The sequence below is a fragment of the Falco naumanni genome, chromosome 1, assembly GCF_017639655.2.
Source record: "Falco naumanni isolate bFalNau1 chromosome 1, bFalNau1.pat, whole genome shotgun sequence".
Taxonomy (NCBI): Eukaryota; Metazoa; Chordata; class Aves; order Falconiformes; family Falconidae; genus Falco; species Falco naumanni.
Genome location: NC_054054.1, coordinates 119,157,514 through 119,179,966, shown reverse-complemented (window position 1 = coordinate 119,179,966; position 22,453 = coordinate 119,157,514). Strand labels below are relative to the sequence as shown.

The window sequence follows — 22,453 nt, the reverse complement described above, 5'->3', positions numbered from 1 at the left end:
GGCAGCCCCGCCGGCAGGGTCCTGAGCTTCCTACCTGACCCTTGGGGCTCCCCCTGCCCAAACCCGGGGGGCAGAGGGACAGATGGCACCGCAGCCACCAGCACAGGGTGGTATTGGCCGCTCCCCAGCTGCCAGCAGCACCGGCTGGGTCCCCGGGCTGGGTCCCCGGGCTGGGTCCCCGGGCTGGGTCCCCGGGCTGGGTCCCCGGGCTGGGTCCCCGGGCTGGGTCCCCGGGCTGGGTCCCCGGGCTGGGTCCCCGGGCTGGGTCCCCGGGCTGGGTCCCCGGGCTGGGTCCCCGGGCTGGGTCCCCGGGCTGGGTCCCCGGGCTGGGTCCCCGGGCTGGGTCCCCGGGCTGGGTCCCCGGGCTGGGTCCCCGGGCTGGGTCCCCGGGCTGGGTCCCCGGGCTGGGTCCCCGGGCTGGGTCCCCGGGCTGGGTCCCCGGGCTGGGTCCCCGGGCTGGGTCCCCGGGCTGGGTCCCCGGGCTGGGTCCCCGGGCTGGGTCCCCGGGCTGGGTCCCCGGGCTGGGTCCCCGGGCTGGGTCCCCGGGCTGGGTCCCCGGGCTGGGTCCCCGGGCTGGGTCCCCGGGCTGGGTCCCCGGGCTGGGTCCCCGGGCTGGGTCCCCGGGCTGGGTCCCCGGGCTGGGTCCCCGGGCTGGGTCCCCGGGCTGGGTCCCCGGGCTGGGTCCCCGGGCTGGGTCCCCGGGCTGGGTCCCCGGGCTGGGTCCCCGGGCTGGGTCCCCGGGCTGGGTCCCCGGGCTGGGTCCCCGGGCTGGGTCCCCGGGCTGGGTCCCCGGGCTGGGTCCCCGGGCTGGGTCCCGCTGTGTTTTGTCCTTTGCTGGAAGATGCCAGGGGCTGCGTCCGGGGCTGGAGCTCAGCCTGGGAGCTGAGATCCCCCTTCTTGCTGGAAGCAGGAACTGGTGCCACTCGCGTGGAGCTCCCTGGTGGCATAGACATGCCCAGGGCAGAAAAACAGAGGCAAAGATAAATAGGATTTCATGTTTAAGTGATTTGTGGGTCAAGCTTTTGAGTTTTCAGGGGGGCTTGGCTTGGTAATTTCCAAGTTCTGGAGCATGGCCCCTGGCAGCTTTGTGCTGCCGCGTATTCCGGGGAGGGAGAGAGCATGAGATGTGGCCCTGATCCGTGTGCCCGCAGCCCAGACCTGGAGGAGAGCTGAGCCTGCATGAGCCGCTGTGGCTGTCACTGTGTGGCACCCGGGGGAGCAGGACATGGTCCCTGGGGGGGGCACCCAGCTGCCTTTCTGCTTTGCCTCCACCACTATTAACTCTCTCATGGGACCCCCAGCCCTGTGCTGAGGGTGACCGCAGTGACCGGCACTGCCGGCCTGTCCCAGCGTGCTGAAGTCCTCAGCACACGTGGGCAAGCAGATGCTCCTCTAGATGCTGCCAGGGCATCAGTCCCCTACACAGTCCCAATGCACCCCTCAGCAGGACGGGGGGGGGGGGGGCAGGGGGCTACAGCCATGAAAAAGGGAGTGCCCACCGGAGGGAGGGAAGGCTGTGCCAAGAGCTTGAGCATCTTCCTCGCTTTCCCACTCTGGTGTCCCCAACCTGCCGGGTGTCCCCTGCACGGCAGCTGGAACCAGGCTCCCACCTTGGGCGTGTGGCTCATCATAACCTGCTCCTTGGTCCCTCTCCCCCACCCCCCGCAGGGGTGATACCTGACTTCAGCCTTGTCCCTTCCCAGCACGGAGCTGCTGGGGTGGGGATGAGGTTGGGACAGGATGGGACAGGATGATGGAGCTCTGCCACTCCAACCCTGTCCTCTCGCTGCTCCAGTGGTTTCTTTGGAGCATCCCCTGGTTTTGGGGGATGAGGTAGTCAGCCCAGATGTCCAGAAGCTCTGGGATTCCTGGATCTTTCTGGAGTAGGTTGTCAGCTGTGCTGAGGTGCAGGCAAAGGCTGGAGGAGCAGGAGGGACCCAGGAGGAGATGTGGGAGCAGTGGCCTGGGATGGGGTAGGATGTCTGTGAGCAGCCAGGAGCTGCTCCGCTTCGTTCCTTGGTTTTGCACAACTGAACAGCTTTTATTGTTGTTGTCATCGTGAAAACCCGACCAAACCCCTGCAGTTTTTCCAAAGTGAAAGTGGCCTTTTCCCTTCCAGAGTTCACTTTTGAAACGGACGGATGGCTGCTCGCATGTTTTTGCACAAATATTATGGGCTGTGCTCCTGCAGCTGGCGGTGCCAAGCGGCAGTGGCGATGCTCTGTGCCACCAGCTCCCTGCCCGCTGGCAACCGGCCAGCTGAATCCCTGGAGGCCGGCGGCTCACAGAGCAACAGGGCGTTAATATTGAGCTGAGTTTTATGGCCGTTTATCTCAGCACTTGAAAAGACCTGAGAGCAGTTTGTGCCCAAGGCCCAGGGTGTGTCTGTCAACCCACTGGTGACTCTTTCTTGACTTGTGATCGAAGGAAGATGAATTAGATCTGTACTTGGACTTGTAGACCGGTGTGTGAGCCAAGCAATCCTTTCCTTACAGCCTTTGCCATGATGGGAGATGGGATTTGCCGAGTGCTCAAGGGAAGTTTTCACTGTGTTTTCCCTTGACGGGCTCAAAGGACTTCCCTACCCTTTCATCTCACCTCTAGCTGGCATCTCCCCACGTCTCCGCAGCACCAGTCGCTGCGGCTGGCATGGCTCGCTGGGGTGGAGCGAGGGAAAAGGGGATTTTCCTGGCTTCAAAACCTGCCCATATTGGTGGCAAGGGACATGATGTTTGCCAGCGAGCGGTGGCGTGAGGACTGCTGGTGAGAGAGGTCACAGACATGTCCAGGGACGAGGATAACTGCCGGCCTCAGAGCCAGCGCTGGGGTTTGGCTGGGGGGACCGCCTGAGGCCAGACCTGCACAGAGGCTGAGCTGGGCACGGGCAGCGTTCCAGGGAGCTCCGCTCAGGGGCCGCCGCAGGGACGCAGAGGGATTTCCCTGGTCAACTGGTATTTTTTACCCGTAAGAAAACCAGCATTTTTTCTACCAGATCACGACCAACAGTAAAACTTCCCTGGGTTTCCCTGCAGAGATGCTGCCCTGAGGTTTCCCTATTTCTCACATTTCAGCTATGGGGCATTAATTACTGTGATAATTCCCCCTGGGCACAGCAGACAAGATAAATGAGATAGCAATGCCTTGTCATTTGCCACCTGTGTATCCAGTGACTGTCATGGGGAAGAAAGCGCAACCACAAGGGGAGATGTCCCCCGGCATCGATGCTGTGTTGGTTAGAGCCCGGTGCCACGGTGATTTCTGCAAGTGCTCAGCTTCGCGTGTTCGGTGTATTTCTATAAGCTTCAGTGGCCGATGCAGGATCCAGAGGCCAAGTGTGATCCAGTGCTGTTGAGACTAGAGAGGGTCTTTCCAGGGATTTCCCTGGGCCCCAGGTCAGGCTGTTATTAGCAAAGTAACCAAGTGACGGCTCTGAGTACTGGTTTGTCCTGCTGGGAACTCAGACTTCTTCACTGCACGCAACAACTATTCCTGTTTTCCTTCTCTGTTTTTAAGTGGTTTTCACATTATCTTCATTTATTTTAGAGTCAGTGCTTGCACAGCAAGGAGCTATAAGAATGTTAATTTGCATTTTATATCTCACATTTGCATCTTCCAGAAAGGAGATGCTTTAAAGATGTCTTTCCGCTGGATTTTTTTGCCTTGACTGCTCTCACTTGCTCTGCTGGGGTGCTAGAATCAGAGCCGCGCTGCAGCACGGCAGCTGCAGAGCTCGAGTTCCAGCTTTGTCCCTTTTGTTTACCATGTTCAAATGCTGACTTCTGGATGGCACTGAGTCTTCTCAGTCACGTGTGGGTGTGGGGAGAATGGTTAACTCTGTTTGGGATTTGGCCTCTGGATCCACACGAGGGGTCCTACTGGGACAGGGCAGAGGGGAGCTGCCAAACTCTGAAGACCACAGATTCATTCAGCAACTCCAAAGCTCCAAGTCTGGCATTTCCCAAGGCCTCAGCTTCTATTTATTGTTGGTTTGACTATCCTGGAAACTCTTAGTGCAATAGGAAATAGCTGAAGGGAGGGGTCGTTTTGTTTTTGGGGAGAGATAGCCACTTTGTTTTCCTCTTCTATTTTTTTTTTTTTTTCCCTTAACCTGCCAGGAAAAGCAAGGTCTTGACCTGGTCGATGCTCGGATGTGTGGATGGTGCTGGGCTCCAGCCAGGAGCAGCCTGGGCTCCCGCTGCTCTGGTGACCCGTCGAGCTGGACACCCCAGCTCTGGGACGCAGGGGTGCGGTGGCATGGCAGCAGCCAGCCCTGGCATGGCCGGGGACTTTGAGACTTTCACAGATGCCCAAGCAGAGGACAAGCTGCTCTTGGTTTTGCTTTTGTGCCCTGCTCCGCTGCCATCAGAGACTGCTTCCAGGCATCACCTTCTCTGGGTGGGCAGGGCTGTCCCACACCGGCGGGGCCGGGCAGGGGCTCTGCGGGAGCTGCCCCCATCACCTCCAGGACCGTGTCCACCTCAGCTCTCCACAGCATAGCAATCCATGTGTTTCAGGAGGAAGAGGATGGATGTGCTGCCACGGGCATGTGCCGGGCTGCTCCTCCTGTCCCTGCTCTGCGCCACCGGCCTCTGCCAAAGGAGCAAAAGTGAGTGCGGCTGCGGTAGATCTGTCTGTGGTGTCCCCTTGGTGCTGCCTCACGGGGATGCTGTGCACCCTTCCTGGGCTCCAGAAATGTTGGTCCTCATGTGCCTAAGGCCTGCTGTGTGCCTTTCCTCCTGTTTTCCACATCCCCAGCACTTGGGGCCCCTCTCTGGTTACCCAACTGCTGTTTTGTAGCCAACTTCCATTAACCACCCATGCAAAAGCCCCAGCAGCTCCCCCAGGAATGGGATCAGCCTTCTTCATGCCCTCCCATGGCTCACCCAGATTTTCCCATTCCTGATACCCTGATCTTTCCTGGTAGGTAACCGCTGCGTGCTGTCCCGGGCGAAGAGCTGCACCGAGTGCATCCGAGTCGATAAGGATTGTTCCTTCTGCACCGACGAGGTGAGACCTTGCAGGGGGGCCGGGGCTCTGCTTCCCACCCTCTGGCAGAGGTCATCACTCTGCTGGGACAGGGACCCCAGAGCAGGGTCAGCTTCTGGCTCCGGCTTCTCTCTGCAAAGAGCTGGTCTGGGTGGGAAGCGCCGAAACGTGGGTTTTCTTTGGTGCGGACAAATGGTGGGGGAGGGGAATCCAGGGCAAACTTGCAGAAATGCAGAGGTTTATCAGAAAACGCCAGTGTGCCAGATCTGAAACTGTGTGCAAAGGCTGGAGGGAGGGTCTTATCCCAGGCAACCCAGTAACCCACCGGTGGTCGCATTTCCCTCTCGTTGGGGGACATTGGTTCTTCTGTGCGAGACTCTTCCCCGTTTCTCTGCCCTGCCTCTGCTCCCAGAGGCTCACTAACGGTCTCAGCAGAGGACCCTGCCTCCCGATAAGTGCCCTTCTCCCCTGCGTGGAGGATTTGCTGCTTTCTGTGGCTGAAACGTTGTTCTCACCCCCTGGGCAGAGCTTTGAAGAGCCGCGTTGCAACTTGCGGGAGAACTTGCTGCGGTACGGCTGCGGGGAGGCCAGCATCGTGTACACCAGGGGCGAGATGCAGACCCAGCAGGTGGGTGCTGGGGAGACAGCCCTCTCCTGAGGGGGTCCCACCATTCCCAGTGTCCTTCATCCTTCTCTAGAGTCTTCAGCAGGAAAAATACAAAGTCCGGGCCTCTGTTTACGTAGGCTTTACTTAAAAACAGTGCTCTGCCTCTTCTAGCTGATGAACCTGTTGGCAGCCAGCCGTGACTGCTCAGGGCTGGGGTGGCTTTTCAGGCAAAATAGATGTAAGCAAAATGCCAGGGTCTGGAGGAGGTGCCCAGCTGGGCACGTGTGGACACAGGGGATGCTGCCTCAGCTGTACGCGAGGGAAGGGAGCATGTTCACCCTTGTATTTCCCCTTCCCGTGCGTCTCCCTGCTCCTTGCCTCCTCCTCACTGCACCTGCACAGGGGATGGGGTCTATCCCGGGAGATGGACCCCACCCCCTTCACGTCACTCTTTCTTCACAGAATTTCAGCATCAACACATCCCTGCAGAGGACCCAGGTGTCCCCCCAGGGCATGTTCGTGCGGCTGCAAGCTGGGGAGGAGAAGAGCTTCAACATGGATGTCTTCCAGCCTTTGGAGAGCCCTGTGGATCTCTACATCCTCATGGACTTCTCCTACTCTATGTCTGACGATCTGGACAACCTCAAAAGCATGGGCCAAAACCTAGGTGAGACCAGAGCTGAGAGAAGAGGGGAGTCTGCTCCTGTGCTGATGAAGCCCGGCAGCTCACTCCCGCCTGCAGCTGCAAGTTCTCTGCCACCACCAGAGAAAGAGATGGGTGTCGGTTTTATCCAGAGTTCCTTATTATCGCTGCTTTGTGCAGCTTTGGGGGGGATTGTCTCCTGGCCCTGCAGGGATCATGTTCTCTCTCCTTTCAGCCCAGCGGGGGGGCTGGTGCCCTGCAGAGTCCATCTGTGCAGTGGCTTTGGCATCCCAGACCTACAGGTGTGGCGTGTGCTACTGCAGAAGCTCCAGTCTTGGAAAGGGGCTACCAAAGGGAGTATAGGTTTCTACCCCAAAAAGAAAGACCAGCCACAAGCCCAAACTGCTTAAAAGCTGACCGTCTGGGAGTCTTAATCTAAGACGTGGCCAGCACAGATGATGCCCAGGAAAGGACTTCTTTCCCTGAAGCAACACCCTCACAGATGTCTCTTTATTCATGTGTGTCTTCTTCCCTCTCTTCCTCTCCTCCCAGCGGAGTTTCTGCAAGCCCTGACCTCCAACTACACCATTGGATTTGGCAAGTTTGTGGACAAAGTCTCATCCCCTCAGACAGACATGAGACCCGAGAAGTGAGTGAGGCCAGTGGGTCCCCAGGATGAGGGCGGAGGGGAGGGCAGGCACCTCCTGTTTCTCTGTGGCTTTCCTGACCTTCACCGCCTGTGGTGGGAGAGCCTCTGTCCATCTCTCTCCCTTTGTGGTGAATGCCTCCCCTGGCCTCCCCACCCCGTGCTCAGGGCTTGCTGTAGCACTGTGCCAATGCCAGCAGTGTCATCCTCTGCTTTCACGCCTTCCCTGCTCTGCCACGACAGGTTGCATGTCTTGTCTTCTTCTCCACCTCTGCCCTCATCCATTCTACCTCTCTCTGCTGATGCCTTGCCAGCTCAACTTCATCTCCTCCCTTGAGGGATGATGTCCCAGCCCCTGGTGCCCTCCCCACACTTCCTCTCCTGGCACCCAGGCAACCCCTTGCTCCTGCACCCCACAAAACCCCCTGCTCTCCCCTTCTGTCCTAGGCTGCGTGAGCCCTGGAACAACGCTGACTCCCCTTTCTCCTTCAAGAACGTCATCCGCCTGACCAGCAACATCAACTACTTCAGCCAGGAGCTCAGGAAAGAGCGCATCTCTGGCAACCTGGATGCCCCTGAGGGTGGCTTTGATGCCATCCTGCAGACAGCCGTTTGCAAGGTGAGGGTGGCCAGGGATGCAGGAGCCGTGTGGGCAGGGCTCTGTCTCTAACGAGTTGATCTCCTTGACACCGGGTGATGAGCAAAAGGGCAGCATGCTGGGCAGCTGACGAGAGAGCCAGGGAGCCCAGGGCAGACATTCAGCTACAGTCGGTTCTTGCCCTCCCAGCCGCACGCTCCCGGTGCCGAGTTGTTTTGCGTTCCCGATATTTCTTAGTTTTTAGACCATCTGTGTGTGTATCCCTGGTGCCTGCTCCCCAGCACAGGAGCTGCTTGCTGGGCACCCTGCCTGTGCTCTTTGCTCTGTCGCCCTTTGTGCCTGCGGTGGTGAAACTCTGCTCCCTGGAAACGAGCCCGTTCGGGCTTGGCCACTTGGCTGAGGGATAAGCACAGCTCCAAACACGTCCAGAAACGCGTGGGCTTGCCCCCTGTGCATATATGTGCCTGGCACCGAGCTGCTGGGAGATATCCCATGCATTGGGGGTGCAGATGGGGGAAGCGGAGACCTGCTGGCTTGGATTCCCGGGGCTACGTAGCTGGTGTGTTCGCTGCCAAGAGGCGGTTCCTTGCCCCTTGGGTTTTCCAGCTCCTGCCAGTGCCGGCCTGCCAACGGCTGCGAGTGCAGTGGTTTGGGGAGCGCAGAGATAAAGGTTCCTTCTCCCCCTCCCCGACTGCAGGATAAGATCGGCTGGAGGAAGGACAGCACTCACCTGCTCGTGTTCTCCACCGAGTCTGCCTTCCACTATGAAGCTGATGGTACCAACGTCCTGGCGGGGATCCTGGCAAGAAATGATGAGCAGTGTCACCTAGACACCAATGGCACCTATGTGTATGACATTAAGCAGGACTATCCTTCAGTGCCCACCCTGGTGCGCCTGTTGGGCCAACACAACATCATCCCCATCTTTGCTGTCACCAACCACTCCTACAGCTACTATGAGGTGAGGAGACCATGGCAGTGGTGCCGTGAGGGCTTACCTTTCCACCAGGACCAGCGCTCCTCTGCCTGGAGGGCAGCTGTGAGAAGAAAATCTTCTCCCATCTCTTGTCTCCTAGTACTAAACCACCACCATGATGCTTTGGAAGGGTGCCAAAGTGTGCTGGGGGGCTGCTTTGGGTTGTGGGAGGTCTCAGGGTGTAATCTTGGGTGCAGGAACCTGGGCTTCTAGAGGTGTCCCCTTGTTGGTGTCTGTTTCTTGTAAAGCAGCGGGGACGCAGAGGTGGAGAGTAATTTAGGGTGGAAGGAGCCTTTGGAGGCCTCCAGTCCGAGCCCTGCTCAAAGCAGAGCCCGCTGCAGTGCCAGAAGAGGTTTCTCAAGGCCTTGGCTCAGGGGGTTCCTGTCTCTCTGCAGAAACTGCACAAGTATTTCCCCATCTCTGAGATCGGGGTGCTCCAGGAGGATTCTTCCAACATCGTGGAGCTGCTCCGCACAGCCTTTGAGGTAATGGTGTTCCCTGGAGCTTTGCTCTCACTCCCAGGGAAGGCAGAAGCTGGGCACCTCCTGCCCAGGGCAGGAGGCAGGATGTGGCCCCTCTGGGGCAGGCCATGGGGTGGCTGCAGGTGTACCGCTGAAAATCAATGTTGTGGTTACCTTCTGCCACCCAGCGCATCCGCTCCAAGATGGACATTCGGGCTGACTTTGTTCCCAAAGCCATGAAGACGGAGTTCACCTCCTCGATGTATAACAAGACAGAATCTGGCTCCTTCCACATCACCCGTGGGGAAGTGGTAAGTCCTTGGGTGGCCCTGGAGGGAGGGTCACCTAGACACACCTGGGGGGTGCGTGCGGGGCTGAGCCCACCGCTGCGTCCCTCCTTCCTTCTTCACCTGGGGTCGGTCTGGCAGAGCTGGCTCACCCCTGCGGCATGTCCCGTCCTTCAGGGCAAGTTCAACGTGCGCATGAAGGCGCTTGAGTACGTTGGTGGGCAGCACGTCTGCAGCCTCCCTGAGAAAGACCGGCAGGGAGTTATCCACGTGAAACCCACGTCCCTGAGCGACAGCCTCAAAATCACAGCCTCTGTCATCTGTGACGTGTGTCCCTGCGAACAGGTACCCGGGGGTGCGTGGTGCAGAGAGATGTTCCCCTCCTGGCCAGCCTGGGGTGGGAACATGTTGGCTGGCACCTGTGGGTCTCGCTCAAACCCTCACCACCGCTCAGCGAAGGCTCAGCCTGGCCAAGGAGACCTCCCTCATTGCCTGTACCAAGCTGGGCATGCTGTCCTGTGGCAGAGCTTGGTCTTGTGGGCAAAACTTTACCCCTAGGTCTGCTTTTCTGATTCCCGAAATGGTCCTGGGGCAGCTGAGCTCATCCAGCAATGTCTCTTCTCTCTTCTTTTACAGCAACAAGAGTTTAACTCGCCCAAGTGCAGCTTCCATGGAGACTTTGCCTGCGGACAGTGCATCTGCCACCCGGGCTGGTAAGTCCAGCTCCACAGCCCTCCCAGTGTTCCTGCTGGGTCCGGGGACCCACAGTGACACGTGTTCATGCCCCCCCTGGGCATCCTGCTCAGGACCCTGCTGTCCTGCATTCTGTTCCTGCCTCTCTCAGCACCAACTTCTCCCCACCAGGCGAGGGGACACGTGCGACTGCTCTCCAGCATCATCCCCCAACAACGAAGCCTGTATCCGCCCGGGGGATGTGGAGCCGTGCTCGGGCCGGGGCGAGTGCCTGTGCGGGAAGTGCCAGTGCTACTCTGAGGACCTGATGCAGCGCTTCGACGGGGCGTTCTGCCAGTACGACGTCCTGCAGTGCCCGCGCACCTCCGGCTTCCTCTGCAACGGTGAGAGGATCCCCATCGCCCCACCGCCCCCAGCTGTGGGATGTGCTGTGCCCTGCTCTGTTCTGGTGGCACCGGCACAAGGGGTTGGCTGACCAGCACTGGGCTGTGGGGACTCTGCACTTGCGAACATGCAGGGAGGGTGTCTGCAGCCCTTTTGCACCCCAAAGAAAAGGGGGGAGCTGCAGACGGGGCCAGGGAGCAGCGCAGCACCGTGCCCTGGGTAATTACTCCTCCTGCGCTGCAGATCGCGGGCGCTGCTCCAAGGGCGCATGCGTGTGCGAGAGCGGCTGGGAGGGTCCAGGCTGCGAATGTCCCACCAGCAATGACACCTGCATCGACAGCCGAGGGGTAGGTCCAGCCCTGCCTGTGCGAGGGTGACCGGGCCAGGCAGGGCTCCAGCACGCTGTCCCGGTGCCCGAAGCGCAGGGCTGCCGGGAGCTGGCACCTTGCTGACTCCCAGTGCCACTGCGTGTCTACGATGGCTCTCGGACACCAGCTGTCACCTCTTCCCTCCCAGGGCATTTGCAATAACCACGGGAGGTGCAAATGCGGCAGATGCATCTGTGACAAGGCTTCGCTGTACACCAGCTCCACCTGCGAAATCAGCTACTCGCTGGTAAGGCTCAACCTGGGGTCCCTCTGGGTTTGTCACTGCTCCTTCCCACGCAGAGCCTCCAGGGAAGGAAAACAAAGCAGAGAGGAAAGCGCATCTCGGTCAGGAGCAAAATCCTGAGCAGGGGTTGTCTTGCCTGTCCTGCCTTTGGTAGCCAGGAAGGGTCTGGTGTGGGACCTGCTTTGTAGCCACCAGCTTTTTTTGCCCACCAGTTCACCAGCCACAGCTGGTGAATGTCTGTGTTTACCTGCACACTGGTGGGGGGCAGAGGCTTGAGGCTCAGCTCCTGACTTGTTCTGATTTGCTTCAAAATTGGAAAAAAATATTTCATGGTCTGGTGCTTCAGCTTCCCCACTGACAAACATGAGTTGATCTCACAGTGGGAGTGGAGAAAGCTGGCTTGGTTCTATTTCGGAAAGGCCACCTAAAGCCCTTGGAGAAGATCTAATGGCTGCCCATGTGCAGGCTGTTGATGTAAGAGATTTTGCAGCCGGCTGTACTGGGCTCCTGGGCTCCTAAATCCTTCGTTAGCTGCTGGTTCTCTGGGATTCCTCTTTCTGACCTTGCTGCGGTGCTGGGGTGAGGATGCAGCGTTTCCTCTCCAGCTCTGCCTTTCGGAAGCGATGCCCTCCCCAGCTCCCCGTGGGCTGCATCCCATCCTGACCCCAACACCTTGCCTGTCTGCCCAGGGCTTCCAGGCTGTGTGCGAGAGCATCCGGGACTGCGTTCGCTGCCAGGCCTGGGGAACAGGCAACATGAAAGGGAACTGCAGCAGGTGCCACCTCCAGATCCAGATGGTGGAAGAACTGAAGAAAGGTACCTGGAGAAGCAGAACTGGGTGCAGACACGTGGGGTGTCTCCCGTGGGCCCTGCTCTCTGTGTTTGCGTGCACATGGGGCTGTCCCCCAAGCTTTTCCTGGTCCTGATGGCTTTGACCCATGTCCCCTCTCTCCGCAGAGGGGGCCAGCGAGTACTGCTCCTTCCAGGATGAGGAGGACGATTGCACGTACCACTACACCCTGGAGGGAGACCCCAGCGTCCTGCCCAACACCACTGTCCACGTGCAGAAGAAAAAAGGTGAGCAGGGAGCCGGCAGGAGGGGGTGCCCGGTCTGGGGTGTGGGTCAGCAGTCACCTATTCCACAGCACCTCCAGTCCCTGCTTTGCCCCTTTGCTGTGCTCCTGGGCAGGGTCAGCTGCAGGCAGCACCTCCCTCCCCACCTCCCTGTGTGACCCGGGCAGGTGACATTGACTGTTACATGGAACGGACATCCTCAGAGGCCAGCACCTTTAGAGATCACTGCCTTTTCACTGCTGGCAAGGGCAGGGGTCAATGTGAGGTGCTGCATAGTCCCTTGGGATGGCTGGATGTGAGCAGAGAGGTGGGAGAGTTCTCCCTGAACAGCACTTTTCATTGTGAGCACCAAGACAGAAGTTCCCAAGTGTAACTGGGCTGCTCCGTCCCGCAAAGAGCCGTGGTCCAGCCTTCCCCCTCTGTCCCTACCTCCCCACTCCCTCCCTGCACACCCCACGCAGGGGCTAATGCCCAGGACTGACATTGCTGTGGCTTGCAGAGTGCCCGCCGGGGAGCTTCCTCTGGCTCATCCCACTGCTCATCTTCCTCATCCTGCTCCTGGGACTGCTGCTGCTGCTCTGCTGGAAGTTCTGTGCCTGCTGCAAGGTGGGTGCCTTGGCTGGCAGCCCCAGCCCAGGGAGAGGATCAGATAAAGGCCAAAAACATGACAAATTTCCAGAATCCATCCAGCCTCCAGCATGGCCAGATTGGCAGGGGCTGGGTCCCGGTGGTATCCAGCACCTCCTCTGTTGCCGACATGAGTTGCTGTGGGATTTCCCTCACTGAAGGGACATCAGGCTGGTTACCTTCCATAGCACCATCCACCCGCTGCCCACCCAGCCCTGCTGTCAGTCCTCCCAGCTGGAGACACGGGGCGGGGGGTCGCCCTTGGGCGCAAAGTGATTGTGTCTTTGGCCATTTGTTTTCTAGGCTTGCCTGGCCCTGCTTCCCTGCTGCGCACGAGGTACCAGCCCTTTGAACTGGGGGGGAGAGGGATCTGTGGGGTTCACTGCCTTCCTGGGTTGGGGGGACATGCTGAGGTAAGCATCCCTCCTCCTCTCTGAGCTGGGGAGGTGGATCAGGGGACAAGCTCCTAGCAAAAAGCCTGAGCCAAGGAGGTGCTTGAGTTGCTGCTCCAGTGCTTGTCCCTGCCCCACACCCTGGTGTGCCCTACTGGGAATCACTGCTGGCTCTCCCTTGGCCAGTGCCCCTCGTAATGCCTAGCTGCTGTGATGTGTTCTCCCCCCTCATGGACGCTCCTTGCCTTTTCCACTCTGCTCCTGACATCCCAACACCCTTAGCATGGTGGAAACCCTAAGGATTCCCCAGAACAAAGTTTCCAGCATTGGGAAGTTGATGACTGGTGGTGTCCCCATCTGCCCAGACTCTGACCCTGTCCCTGGCTCGCAGGTCGCACTGTCGGCTTCAAGGAGGACCACTACATGCTTCGCCACAGCCTCATGTCCTCCGACCACCTGGACACCCCCATGGTCCGCAGCGGGTCCCTCAAGGGTCGGGATACGGTCCGCTGGAAGATCAACAACAATGTTCACAAACAGGGTTTCGCCTCCCTCGCTGCCGCCAACCCCAAAGATCTCAGTAAGTGCCGCATCTGAGGAACAGGGTGTAGAGGAGATGCTACGGGTGTTGTAAAGGACATGAACCCTTGGTGGTGACCCCTAGCTCCAGCAGCTATGGCGTTACCTCCAAGCCCAGTTGCAAGGGGAGTTTGTTCCTTTATCTGCTTCCATCCTGGGGGAAGCTGAGCAGCACGTTCCTGTGTCCAGCCCTGTAGCAGGACAAGCAGTAGCCTTGGAGACCTGACAGCCTGGCCACATGGTAGATGCACCCTACGTGTGTCTTAGTCTCGTTAGCTCAGTGACCCAGTCTTGGTTTCCCTGCCTCACCAGTCCAGAGCCACCACTGGACACTTGCCTTTGCTGGATCTGGCAGAGAGCTTCCCAGTTAGCCCTCCAATTCTCAGAGGGTTTTCTCTGCTGGTGCTGCGGGGTTTGGGTGCTAGCGATACAGGGTCTGGATGCTGACCATCATGTGTGTCCCCATGCATCCAGCTTTTGGATGGGTTATTTCTCTGACCAAGAAGGAAGGAGTTTCATAGAATCGTAGAATGATTTGGTTGGAACGGACCTTAAAGGTCACCTAGTTCCACCCCCCTGCCACCAGCCCAGGGTGCTCCCAGCCCCGTCCAGCCTGGCCTTGAGCCCTGCCAGGGATGGGGCACCCACAGCTGCTCCGGGCAGCCCGTGCCAGCACCTCAGCACCCTCATGGGGAAGGATTTCTTCCTAACATCTGATCTAAATTTACCCTCTTTCAGTTTAAAGCCATCCCCCCTTGCCCATCGCTGCAGACCCTTGTAAGAAGTCCCCCTCCAACTGTTTGACTTGGGAATTTCTCTTCCCAGTTCCCTATGGGCTGTCTCTGAGGCTGACCCGGCTTTTCACGCAGAACCTGGTGAAGCCGGACACCCGGGAGTGCGAGCAGCTGCGCAAGGAAGTGGAGGAGAATGTACGAGCCTGGGCACGAGTGGGGGCTCGGGGTGGGACTGGGGGGCAGCCACGCTGAGGGGCTATCTGCGATGCTGGGGAAGGGGGAGTGCCCTTTCCCTGTGAAGCCAGGTGGTTCTTGAAAGGAAGAAGCAAGATTTCCTCTTTCTGACAGAAAGCACAAAATTGTAAGATCACACCTGTGAGAATTATCAAAGCATCACGTGGATGAGATTTGAGGTTTGCTTCGGGGCATGTGGTCTGAAGCTCCGGGTTGGCTTCAGTTTGCAGCCTGGGGAGAACCCACGTGGTGGTCTCTGCCTGGCGTGGCAGGGTGAGGTGGGAGAACCCGGGGGTGGCCAGAGGGCTCTCGTGTTTGCTGGCAGCACTCTCTGCTCGCTGAACGCATCCCTGTTCAGCAAGGAATATCTTGGGAACTCCCTCTTTTCCTTGCAGCTGAACGACGTTTTCAAGCACATCCCTGGCTGCCACAAGCTCCAGCAGACCAAGTTCAGGTGAGTCACTGGGGGAGCGACCCCCTTTGGGCAGGGTTCCCCAGGGCCCTGCTGAGGAGGGAGTGGACCAGAGACCTGGGGTGTGAAATCTGGGATGCTGAGAGGGAGTGTGGTCTGTGAGACATCCCTGGCACAAACCAGGTGTGGTGCTTCATCCACCCAGGGCTGTAGAGCAGAACCCAACCAGCTGTCTGGGTGATCTCAGCTACATCTGGCTTTGGATCCAAGACTCCTGCAGACAGGGACAAATCCTGGTTCATGGTGCCCAATGGGAAAACTCCCATTGACTTCAAAAATATCAGCCCTGTGCAAAGTTGCAAATGCTTGGTGTGGGACGGAGGGGTGTGGGGATGCTGGTGCTCAGCAGGGAGTGTTATCCCCTCCCCGCATCTCTGACGAGTGGTGATGTCCCCCGTGGGCATGTTCCTCCTTGCATTGGGAAACCCAGGGCTGGAGGGAGCAGCCAGGCAGGAGGGAACATGTGATGGGGCCACAGGCTCTGCAGGACGGGTTGGTACCCGCAGGGCAGCTGCCACGGCTCAGACCTGCACAGGGCTGTGATTCACGCAGAATGTTGTCTCCCCAAGTGTGTTAGTCACTCTGATTTGGTTTTCCCCCCCCCCCCACCCCAGGTTACAGCCCAATTCTGGGAAAAGGTAAGAGGAACTCGCAACCCTCCCTTGTGCTGCTTCTCCCCCTTTGTACACGCACGTGTGGGGTGACTGAATGCCCCCCACACTCACTAGTGCCTCCAGCTGCTATGTGAGATAAGCAACCCTGGCCCCAGCTCATACTCGGCCTTCTCTTCCCGCTGGTCACAGGCAGGACCACACCATTGTGGACACAGTGCTCACTGCCCCTCGCTCAGCCAAGCCAGAGATCATCAAAGTGATGGAAAAGCACGTTTCCCACGAGGCTTTCAATGACCTGAAGGTTTCACCGGGTTATTACACTGTGACCTCTGACCAAGGTAGGGAGCAGAGCCCAGTGCTGCCTCGTGGCTGGGCCACGGGGGGGGCATTTCCCACCTCTTCTTACCCTTGCCCCTTCCCCCAGATGCTCACGGGATGGTGGAGTTCCAAGAGGCTGTGGAGCTGGTGGATGTCCGTGTCCCACTCTTCATCAGGGACGATGACGATGATGAGAAGCAGCTGCAGGTGGAGGCCATTGATGTCCCCACTGGCATTGCAGAGATTGGGCGCAGGCTTGTCAACATCACCATCATCAAAGAACAAGGTGCAGGGCTGCGACCGTGGCACAGTATTAAGGGCATTTGGGTTTGAATGTCCCATGTCCAGATGGACTCGTGTGGTTTCTAAGGAAGGTGCAATCTGCGTATCTGAGCTCCCCCTGATCACAGGCCGGAGACTTGCTCGGTGACTCCTATCTTAAGTCACCTGGGTCTAAACTAGAGCATCTTTGAAAGCATCCAAAGGAGCGTTGTTATTCCTGATGACAGAGACCCAAACATTTGGCCGTCACAAGTTTAGACGTTACAGATCCAGGGCTGACCTTATCCCTCTGCTGCTCCACTTCATAGCTTACTGGAGTAAAGTAAAACCTCCTTTGCTGTTCTGCTGTGCTTGGGGCAGGTGAATGTCCCCAGCAGTTTGTCTCTGCTTCCCGTCTGGCTGTTTCGAGCAGGGAGCATGAGTCAGGAGCAGTGAAGTCTCCAGGCCATGCAGTAATATTTCATACACAGTTCACGCCCATGGGTGATATGAACTCTGTTCAGGGAGGACGCCTGCATGTTTGTAATGTGATTCTTCATGTATTTACTCTACACATTCCTTCTTTCCCACCCCTTCCAGCCAGCAGCCTCATCACCTTCTTGCAGCCAGCTTATTCCCACAGCCGCTTTGATAAGCTGGCCAAGATCCCTGTCTTCCGGGAGATCATAGACAATGGGAAATCCCAAGTCACCTACAGGACCCGGGATCTCACCGCCAAGAATGGCAGGGTAAGGGTGATGCTCCTGGCCTTGGCAGGCAGGAACGAGCGGGCACAGAGGGCTGGGAAGGAACCGGCCCCAGGGCTGCAGAAGAGCAGCTGACCAGGCTCAAAGGGGACGTGGCTGGGAGAGGGGAGACCCAAGGCTTGACATTCCCCTCCATCCTTTGCTCCCCGTGCCACAGGGACCTGAGAGGCTGCCTGTACCTGAGGCAGTGGGTACCAGCTGCCCCCTGAGCTGTGGGCACTGGGAGGCAAGTGGGGATTCACTGGGAGAGGAGGGGAAGCTCTCTGGGAGCCTTCTCGTGGGTGCTGTGGGCTATAATGAGGCGTTTTTTCCTTCTCCGGCAGGACTACATCTTCACAGAGGGTGACCTGGTCTTCCAGCCTGGGGAGACCCGCAAGGAGGTGCATGTCCCCTTGCTGGAGCTGACTGAGATAGACACCCTCCTACACCACTCCCAGCTCAAGCAGTTCGCCATCGACCTCCTCCATCCCAAGCACGGCGCCAAGATCGGCCGGTACCCCCAGACCACGGTGACCATCGCCGACCCAGGTAGGGGCGGGCAGCCAGGTGGTGGGCAATGGCAGCAGGGAGTGTGGGACCCCCGCACCAGCCCAGCCCACCCCGAGGTGATGTACAGAGCTCCAGCCCTGCTTCCCACCCAAAAAGCAACTGAGGAGGTTCCTCCAGCTCCAACCGGTAGATTTGGGCCTCCCTCTAGAGGCACCGGTGGGTATAGACAGTGGGTGGGAAGAAGAAGGATGCTCTACCTGGCAAAAGGAAGGAGTGCCGGGTTCTTCATGCCTTTTCCTTGAGGATTGGAATAAAAAGCTATAAAAAGCTATAGGGGAGAGGGAGGACTTGTCATGAGCTGTGCTTGGTGGGTCCTGTGGCTGGACAAGCAAAATTGTAAAGGTTGTCATCAAGCGGGTCAGTAAACCTAAGTGTATTTATCATAGTACTGGTCATGAATATTGGGGGTTCAGGAAAGTCCCTTGTCACCGGACCAACCAGAATCACTTCAGAAGCAGGCACTGGGGCTGGAGAGGCTCTGGAGAGCTCTCACCTGGAGCTGGTGGGTTTTCAGTAGAAGCAACTGAGTGACTTGAAGGCTCTGCCCATCTCTGTCTTCTCTCATGGCTGCACAAGGCCGAGATGTTGAAGCATTATTCAACACATTCAGACAGAGCTGAAGACTTTTCAGAGGCAAGAAGGTGGTCTCTTCATGTCCTCCTACCTGGGCAGCCTGTGAGAAGCAGCAGGAAGAGCAGGACTTGGTGATGTGGGATCTGAACCCAGCTCTCATGCCGGCTTGCTGTGTGGTTTTGGGGGATGTCATCACCAAGTGCCTCAGTTTCCCTCCCCTATCGTGGGGATCTACCCCTTAGAAATTCTTGGAGAGGCTCCTCAGGGTAGCAGGGCAGTGCTGGAAAGAGGCACGCTTCCTTCTTTTCCTTCCATGCGGGGGACTAGCATTGATGTGACATTTCTTCCTCATGTCTGCAGAGGTGGTGGATGGTGTCCCCTCGATGGCTGGCCTGAGCCAGGTCTCCCAGTCCCCCAAAGGCCGCCTGAGTGCACCACTTAATCCCAACGCCCATGCCGTCAGCTCCAGGGAAATCCGCTTCAGCTGGTTTCCTCCACCGGGAAAACCTCTGGGGTACAAGGTAAGGGGTGAGTGGGTCCCAGGAGAGGGTGTGGGTCCCATCCTGCAGGCATGTCACACACCGTCATTTGTGCCGAAGGGATGGGAAGAAGATCCCCAAAGGAGGGAGCAAGCTCACCCCTTCTGGCCCCCTCCATCCCTGGGGAGCTATCGCTGGGTGGATGTGCGATTTGCAGGAAAGATCCTTGGTGATTTCCTCTCCCTTTCCACCGCTGACCACAAAATGCCCAGATTGTCCTGGCCTCGCATTTCAGAGGAACGGCACAACGCCCTGGCTTTCCCAGAGCACATCTAGTAAGAGATGGGGAATTCCTCACCCGTTACAGCAAGGATCTGAAGGAATCATGGCTTGCTTTCGCTTTGCCAGGTGAAATACTGGATCCAAGGGGACCCCGAGTCAGAAGCCCGTCTCGTTGATGTCAAAGCACCATCAGCAGAGCTGAGTAACCTCTACCCCTTCTGTGACTATGAGATGCAAGTCTGTGCCTACAATGCCATGGGTGAAGGGGCTTACTCTGACATCATCCACTGCCGCACGCTTGAGGACGGTGAGCAACTACTCTGCTTCCCACCATGTGGGAGCACATTGGTGGCTGTGCACTCAGCATGGGGTCAGGGCTCCAGCTCTGAGCTTCTGATGGTCTTGGGGACAAGCACTGAGCGGCTCTCACTGCCACCCAGCCATGACCCATGGAACTCTGGGCATCTGTGTGTGCTGGCTCCCACCTTGTGCTAACCTGGACCTCTTGCTCTTGCCCTTCCAGTCCCCAGCGAGCCCGGCCGCTTGGCTTTCAACGTCGTGTCTTCCACTGTAACACAGCTGAGCTGGGCTGAGCCTGCAGAAACCAACGGGGAGATCACGGCTTACGAAGTCAGTTACGGACTTGTCAACGAGGACAACGGTAAGAGCTCATTTTCTGACTGGGGCAGTCCAGCCAGACCGAGGGGCTGGAGTACACTTTCCACAGCCCCAAGCAGCAGCAGAACCGGAATGGCTACAAGTAGGTTTCTTGTGAAAACTGAGATCTGGAGGAGTCACTCCTTGGTGGAAGGAGTACAGAAAAATCACCACTCGGGATTTAATCCTGCAAAGCCTAGAGCACTCTCAGTTCCCATGCACTTCCATAGTGTTTTGTGTTGTTTCTCATCTTAAAAACTCAGTTCACAGGTCTAGACCCAGGGCTAGGGTGCCAGGAAGATGTTATTTGGTGACACACCGGGCACAGGAGACCTCTGCTGTAGGTTGACTTCAGCATTCAGCTTGGGAATCTTCCCCGAGACGATGTCATGCCTGTTGTGAGCAGCCCAGATAGCTGCTGCACCTTGTCCTAGAGCCAGACTATGTCCTGACACCAAACTTCAGCGAGCCTGTTGGCCAAGGGTGGGGTGCTGTGGGGTCTTCTGTGTCTTGTGACCTCGTGGGTGATAGGCGTACCCGTATCCGCAGTACCCATTGGCCCCATGAAGAAGGTGCTGGTTGAAGACCCAAAGAAACGCATGGTGCTGATAGAAAACCTGCGGGAGTCCCAGCCCTATCGCTACATGGTGAAGGCCAGAAATGGCGCTGGCTGGGGACCTGAGAGAGAAGCCACCATCAACCTTGCTACGCAGCCCAAGCGGCCGATGTCCAGTGAGTTACTGCCCTGCCTGAGTGGGGAGCAGGGGGGACAGGAGCAGCGCTAGGGAATGCTCCCCAGCTGCTTCTCCATGTCCTGTCTGCTCTGCTGCACTGGCCACCCAGTGAATGCTGAGGGCCAGCTTGAGCATGGGAGGCCTGTGTGGTTATGAGCTGCTTGTCTAATGGCACTTTCCACCTCTCCTTCAGTCCCCATCATCCCTGATGTCCCCATCATTGATGCAGAGGGGGGTGAGGACTACGACAGCTACCTGATGTACAGCGCAGACGTGCTTCGCTCTCCAGCTGGCAGCAAGCGTCCCAGTGTCTCTGACGATTCAGGTACGTTGCTCTGAGTTTTGCAAAGGTCATTTGTGACGTTCATTTTCCTTAACAGCAGCTTTCAGCAATGAGCATCACTGCTCCTTTACCCCTCATGGAGATGGAGAGATCCAAGTCACGGAGATGGTGGAGATCAGCCTTTCCAAAGCACAGTAGCTGCATCCATGGGAACACTTGGCTAGTCACAGTGTAAATAAGACCAGTGCCTCCTTACCTTAGCCGTGAGGCACAGACAAATCTCAGCGTAGGGTGGGAGAGGAGCTTTTCATGGCCTTCTCTGCTCATCTTCCCTTCTTGTGGCCGTTTGGCTGGACTACGAGAGTTACTGTCAGCAAACAAGCACTGGCGAGGCACAGACCTCTGAGTCCTTTGAACGCTCAGGGTCTTGGCCAAGCCAACAGGAGGGAACTCACCAAGTGCTGGGAAGGCACTGGCGCCTCTTCTCCATCACTTCGCTCTCTGAACGAGACTGGCTCCCTTGTCTTGTACTGGGACAACGAGGGGAAGATGGGCCATGAGTGAAAGATGAGGCTTGTCAATAGGATCTGGAGGGTCTTCCCTGGGAAGGTTCTCCAGGGCCTGGGATCCAGGACCGAGTCCCTGGTCCTTTCAGAGAGCAAGGTAATGGGAACACCAAGAATTCAACCATCCTGAATGCACATCAAGAAGTAAGGAAACCTTTCCTGAGCAGAGGACAATTGTCGCAGACTCTTCATGGCAGGGACAGGTGTGTGGTGGGACTTTGACTCTCGCCTTTTGTCACAATGGACACAGGGCTGGAAAACAGCCCTGGGGTTGAGGAACCCCATGCATGTCACGCTCCCACCATCCTCCATCTACCAGTCACACGATGGTTGCACCGCCTGACCTCATCAGCCAACGTTTGGTTAGACGGGCTATGAACGGGTGTCGTCCCCACTGGCGCCTGCCCCTTCCCCTCCCTGGCAAGCTGCACGAAGGTGGTGGGTAGCCCACTCTGTTCCCTGCAGATCATGCCAACACCAGTGCTTGCATTGTCCCAAAAGGCTCCAGGTGGAAATATGTGCAGTTGCTGGGAGAAGACTTGGATCTTCGCCGCATCACCTGGAGGCTTCCACCTGAAACCATTCCCCGCCTCTCTGGCAGCAGCCGCTTCTCCTCAGACACCGAGGGTCTCCTCCACGAGGAGGACAGCGACGTGGCTACTGGCAGCCTGAGGAGGAGTGGGACACCCCGGCCCCAAGCAGGTGAAGGACAGCTTCGTTACGGCACTGAGTGTCCTGTCTCGTCCTGCTCTGAGCCGAGGGACCGGCGGCTGGGCTCTGCCCCAGTACATGTCCCCTTCCTTCCCTTGTGTGCCCATCCTCGTGTTGGCGTGATGCACTGTTCACGTGCTGTAGTCTGCTTCAAAACCTTGTCCTGGTGTGTCTGCTCACAAGAGTGTCAAGGTAACCCCCATCTCGGCACGGACTTGGGAGCCTGCTAGCAAGTTGCTTCTACAAAAGGCTGGACCTTCAAGGCAGGAGCAAACTCAGATGATACCTGCTAAGTGCCACCTCCAAGGGCAGCTCCTCACCTTAATTAAGTGCTCCGAGCTTCTGGGGCAGATCCACTGGACTGATAAACAGAAATCACTCTCTTGTGGGTAGCTGATCTCTCCTGGCCTGCTGGGAAGGGATGGGGGTTTGTCAAGGACCAGAACAATGGAGCAGAGTTTGCTTTTCAGATCCAGCTGAGATGGGATCCAGAGTGAGATCTGGAGAAACTGCCTCCATAAAGGGCTGTTTTCCTTCTTCCGCCTTCTTTTAGAATCTGGAATTATAAACCTGTGCTTGCATTTAAGGAGAGATGTGAGAGAACATGGCGAGAACCACAAGGCAGTGCCCCAGTGAGGCCGAGGTCTGGAGTTA

At 57.8% G+C, this 22,453-nt stretch overlaps 1 protein-coding gene across 4 annotated transcripts in view; it reads left to right on the top strand.

Moving 5' to 3' along the window:
- ITGB4 (integrin subunit beta 4) overlaps window positions 1–22,453 on the top strand; it is a 31,824-nt gene that overhangs the window by 1,443 nt on the left and 7,928 nt on the right. For 2 of the 4 annotated variants that reach the window (XM_040581359.1, XM_040581354.1), the window contains exons 2-33: window positions 4,515–4,606; window positions 4,925–5,007; window positions 5,513–5,614; window positions 6,056–6,260; window positions 6,789–6,885; window positions 7,330–7,501; window positions 8,178–8,441; window positions 8,852–8,941; window positions 9,106–9,228; window positions 9,382–9,549; window positions 9,841–9,917; window positions 10,069–10,280; window positions 10,525–10,628; window positions 10,798–10,896; window positions 11,583–11,709; window positions 11,851–11,970; window positions 12,467–12,573; window positions 12,898–12,931; window positions 13,378–13,566; window positions 14,391–14,494; window positions 14,929–14,987; window positions 15,620–15,643; window positions 15,809–15,957; window positions 16,044–16,223; window positions 16,799–16,947; window positions 17,289–17,493; window positions 18,448–18,608; window positions 18,975–19,155; window positions 19,372–19,509; window positions 20,055–20,237; window positions 20,433–20,564; window positions 21,590–21,790. In XM_040581359.1, the coding sequence (XP_040437293.1) occupies window positions 4,515–4,606; window positions 4,925–5,007; window positions 5,513–5,614; window positions 6,056–6,260; window positions 6,789–6,885; window positions 7,330–7,501; window positions 8,178–8,441; window positions 8,852–8,941; window positions 9,106–9,228; window positions 9,382–9,549; window positions 9,841–9,917; window positions 10,069–10,280; window positions 10,525–10,628; window positions 10,798–10,896; window positions 11,583–11,709; window positions 11,851–11,970; window positions 12,467–12,573; window positions 12,898–12,931; window positions 13,378–13,566; window positions 14,391–14,494; window positions 14,929–14,987; window positions 15,620–15,643; window positions 15,809–15,957; window positions 16,044–16,223; window positions 16,799–16,947; window positions 17,289–17,493; window positions 18,448–18,608; window positions 18,975–19,155; window positions 19,372–19,509; window positions 20,055–20,237; window positions 20,433–20,564; window positions 21,590–21,790 (4,331 nt within the window). Of the gene's footprint in view, window positions 1–4,503; window positions 4,607–4,924; window positions 5,008–5,512; window positions 5,615–6,055; window positions 6,261–6,788; window positions 6,886–7,329; window positions 7,502–8,177; window positions 8,442–8,851; window positions 8,942–9,105; window positions 9,229–9,381; window positions 9,550–9,840; window positions 9,918–10,068; window positions 10,281–10,524; window positions 10,629–10,797; window positions 10,897–11,582; window positions 11,710–11,850; window positions 11,971–12,466; window positions 12,574–12,897; window positions 12,932–13,377; window positions 13,567–14,390; window positions 14,495–14,928; window positions 14,988–15,619; window positions 15,644–15,808; window positions 15,958–16,043; window positions 16,224–16,798; window positions 16,948–17,288; window positions 17,494–18,447; window positions 18,609–18,974; window positions 19,156–19,371; window positions 19,510–20,054; window positions 20,238–20,432; window positions 20,565–21,589; window positions 21,791–22,453 lie in introns of those variants that run through there. The other 2 variants (XM_040581348.1, XM_040581366.1) reach the window with 2 other exon arrangements.